This window comes from Protobothrops mucrosquamatus, unplaced genomic scaffold (genome assembly GCF_001527695.2).
Source record: "Protobothrops mucrosquamatus isolate PMUCROS unplaced genomic scaffold, P.Mucros_1.0 scaffold12727, whole genome shotgun sequence".
Lineage (NCBI taxonomy): Eukaryota > Metazoa > Chordata > Lepidosauria > Squamata > Viperidae > Protobothrops > Protobothrops mucrosquamatus.
In genome coordinates this window covers 1-4,207 of record NW_015398502.1, presented here as the reverse complement: position 1 = coordinate 4,207, position 4,207 = coordinate 1, and the positions used below count along the sequence as shown (strand labels likewise).

The following is a 4,207-nucleotide window of genomic DNA, read 5'->3' as shown; positions in this document are numbered from 1 at the left end:
GTTCCTGGCCCTTCGGAGGCTGGACTCCAGTTCCCATCTGCCTGGCCAAATGGCAACAGACTTCATGGGGCTTGTAGTCCTACTTTGTCTGAAAAGCTGACATATTTCTAATGCTTTAAAGTGGATTCCAGATTTTTTTTTTTTGAGGGGTGGGGAGAAGAGGAGGGCATTGCAGGGACAGGCTGTGGCATTCCCCCTTTGCAGAAGAAAAACAAAAAACAAAAGATTCTGCATGTACTTGCAAAGAAAATCCTTAAAATTTGGGCAGAGGATGTCCTGAAATATACTGAGCCAGGCAGATGCTTGCGAATCTCTCTGTTTTCACCATGGTTTTCTTTTTCTTTTTTCCCCTGCGGTTTTTCAGGATCATGACGAAGCTGCTTCAGTGGCTCGGCTCTCTGGCCATTCTGGGTGGCATCTGGGCTGCGTTGATGCTGGATCTCGTGGGGCAGCACCCCTTATCCCCAAGCTGGCACCAGGTGCTGTGGCCCTTGCCGATCTACCTGTTGGTGACATTCGGCTGCTACTCACTGGGAGTCGTGGGCTACCGCCTGGCTACCTTCAACGACTGCCAAGAGGCCTCGCTGGAGCTACAGGCGCAAATCCGAGAGGCCCGAGCCGACCTCGCCCGCCGCGGCATGAAGTTTTGAACCCGGGGCTCTTGCGAGAACAGAAATGACCCATGGACGATAAACGACGGGCGGCATAGGACGGAACTGTTTGGGCTGTGGCCTGGTGGGAGAATCCATCTAAGAAAAAGAGCTGCTTCTTTTTAAAAAAAAAAAATTTTTTTTTATTAAAACTCTGAACGGTAGCAAAAAGTAATCCGGCATCTGAATCAGTGAAAATAGAAAAATAAGAAATGTAGGAAAATAATGCAGAGAATGAGGGAGGGAGGGAGGGAGGAAGGAAGGAAGGAAGGAGAAAACGGTTGATAATGGAGGCAAGGAAGACATGGAAGGGAAGGAAGGAAGGAAATAATTAGATAAACAGACGGAGACAAGGAAGGAATAATAGATAGCTAGATAAACAGACAAGGAAAGGAAATAGATAAACAGACAAGAGGGAGGAAGGGAAGGAAGGAAAGAAGGAAGGAAGGAGAAAATGATTGATAATGAATGGAGGAGGCATGGAAGGGAGGGAAGGAAATAACTAGATAAACAAACGAGGGAAGGAAATAGATAAACAGACAAGAGGGAGGGAGGGAAGGAGAAAATGATTGATAATGAATGGAGGAGGTATGGAAGGGAAGGAAGGAAATAACTAGATAAACAAATGAGGGAGGGAAGGAAGGAAATAGACAAACAGACAAGGAAAGGAAATAGATAAACACAAGAGGGAGGGAGCGAAGGAAGGGAGGTACAAACAGGATTGATAATGAAAGTGAAGGAGGCAAGGAAGGAATAGAGGAAGAACAACAATCCACATTTTTTTTTAAAAAAACTGCTTCTTCTCCCAAGTCAGAAAAAGAGCTTTTCGGGAAAGGAGCCAGACAGACCGAAATATGGCGACAAAGAAGGAGTGTAGAGCTGATCAAGAATTTTCTTTTCTGCTTCTCTTCCGCAATTAAATTGAATTTTCATTTCTGGAGCGTTGGCAGGTGGGATCTGACGGGAAGTAGGAAATCCCACAATGGAGGGAATTGCTGGCTATACTATTCTAGAGGCTTAGTTTGCAAGGCAGGTGCCAAAGTGGCGAGTAGGTTTGCATATATACAGTATATATGCAAAAGAGACACACGTACGCACCTCCAGGGAGAGAAAACCTTTTTTGCATGCACCCACTAGACTGTTGTCTCTGTTTTAGCTGATGTTTCAGGACCTTGAGCAAACCAGACAAATGAACAAGGGAAGGAAATTAAAATCTTCCATTTAGCACTGGGGGTGTCGCTCAATTCACGGGGATCTGCCCTGTGTTTGAATCATATTAAAAGCATATTTTTCTTCAGGACCGTAGTAATTTTGAACGGTCACGAAATGAATCCTTTTAAGTCAAAAACTACCTGTATTGTGTTTTTTTTTCTCCTTCGGTTGTCTGCCCAAACTATTAATTCTTCATAAATATTAATGCCTTCATTTTCCCTTCACGCTCTGCATTTTTGTAGTCTTAACACACATGGCGAGTTAACGTCGTTTGGGTGTGCCAGATAAATTGTGTCTACAATCCAAGCGCAATGGTAATAATCATTTGGGCTGTTCCTTTCTCCAAAAAAAAAACCCCAACAACCCAGGATATTCTAGATTTTTTGGGGTTTATTTAACTCACACACCTTCCAAGTTGGCGGGGGCAGCGCAAAGACACTGTTAATTAGAGAGGCAAATAATTAGCCCTTTCCGGAGAGACCGGTGGCTTCAAGGACAGGAAGGCGTGACTCGGTTTCCCTGGCGTTCTGGTCCAACAGGACTTGGGAACACAAACATTACGGTTGTTCATAAAATTGCACATTTTCCTCCCTGTTCTGCAAAGGGTGCCTTTGTGTAGCTGATGGGGGAAAAGTTAAACCTGTTTGTTGCACGGATGAAAAGAATCAAAAAGGTTCGGAAGGGCTCCGGGAGACCTTCTAGACCAGGGGTAGGCAACCTTGGCTCTTTTATGACTCGTGGACTTCAACTCCCAGAATTCCTGAGCCAGCTATGCTGGCTCAGGAATTCCGGGAGTTGAAGTCCACGAGTCATAAAAGAGCCAAGGTTGCCTACCCCTGATCTAGACTGACCCCGTCCCAATGCAGGGAATCCTAGAATCGGAGGGTTGCGGGGACAGCTTGGAGATTCTCAAGCTTCTAAGGAAGAATCTACGTCAAGAAACCTTTAGAAGTGATTTTAGAGAGCATCACCTCAGTCCCTTTCAAATGCTGGGATCCACTAGATGGAATCCCACACTGGAAGGCACCTTGGAGGTCATCTAGTCCAACCCCCCTTCCCAGGAGGAACCCACTATACAGAATCCTCGAATGAAAGAGAACACTGGGATCATGTAGCCCTCCACCCACCCACCCACCCACTCCGGGCAGGAATCCACTCAGCGGACAGCCAAACAAACTCTCCTTTTTGTGTTGTAAGTTCCATCATCATCATTATTATTATTATTATTATTATTATTATTATTATTATTATTTAACCATCTCAACTCTTGATTTTTGCTCTGGGGAGATAAAAAAAGCAACTCTTGAAAGCAAGATTGAGTCCCATCCTCTCTCTCCTGTTTATTGCAAGGCACTCATAAAGCTACATCCGTGAAATGTTTCGCCTGGGGCTCTCCTCTTCCATTGGCCCGATGTTCCACAGGTCAAGACCTCAGGGAGATCTCCCACTTAGAAGAGAACCCGATGGATTGAAAGAGGGAGATTTTTTTTTTAAAAAAAAAGGCATTTTGTCCTTTTTTAATTCACATTTTTTTAATCATCTTGTTTTGTCCCTGATTTTTTTTTCCTTTTGGACTTGGTCTTTTAATCTTCTGAATGAAATAAAAAAATTGGAAGCGGGAGTAAAGGAGGAGGGAGAGAATTTTTATGTAAAAAAAGGCATTTCTGGTGGACGGATAAGGCAACTTTGGCAGTCTGAATCAAGTCCTCGAAGGAGAGAGAGAGAAATGACAGATTTCGGAAGCTCAGTCTTTAAAACCCTCCAATGTTTTTCCCGACAGCTTTCTGCCCCCTCCCCCAAAAATATCTGGTGGGGAAGCACCTCTACATTCCCCAGACTTAGGGTCTGCAAACCTCTTTTAAAGAGGCCAGCGAGAGAATCCCGTTCACCTTGTTCGGGATCTGTTCCCCCCCCCCCCCGGGAGTTCACATTCCCTCCCACTGCAAAATGCACGGGAGTAGCCCGGAGTGGCATTTAGTCCGTCCAGATGGAAATAAACCCCCATGCTGGACAGAGGTGGGTAGGCTGTGTGCCACAGGCGAGTTGGGCAATCCAACATCAGCACGATTTTTTCTCTCTCGGCTGGCTGTGGAGATCTTCTCCGCTCCCTTCCCGTCTTCAGGCCTGGAGAAGCTTGTAATTTGTGTCCTTTTCGGTGGGATAACGCCAGAAAAGCCAGAAACGTACAAGGCTGGTGGCGATGCCTGGCACGTTGGGAATCTGGAGGAGGAAGAAAAGAATTGTGGGGTCCTCGTGAGGGGGGGGCTCTCTGAGCATGAGCGGTTCTCTTGCAGACCTCTCGTGAGCCAACTAGGGAACAGCATCAGTGCTAGAGGAAGGGGGTG

General features: G+C 45.8%; 1 protein-coding gene across 1 annotated transcript; it reads left to right on the top strand.

Annotated features, from left to right (window-relative positions):
- The first annotated feature begins 227 nt into the window (after positions 1–227).
- Positions 228–792, top strand: LOC107301439 (dolichol-phosphate mannosyltransferase subunit 3-like). The gene has a single exon (XM_015830663.1). The coding sequence runs from the start codon at positions 300–302 to the stop codon at positions 648–650; it is 351 nt and encodes a 116-aa protein (XP_015686149.1). The 5' UTR covers positions 228–299; the 3' UTR covers positions 651–792.
- The last annotated feature ends 3,415 nt before the right edge of the window (positions 793–4,207 follow it).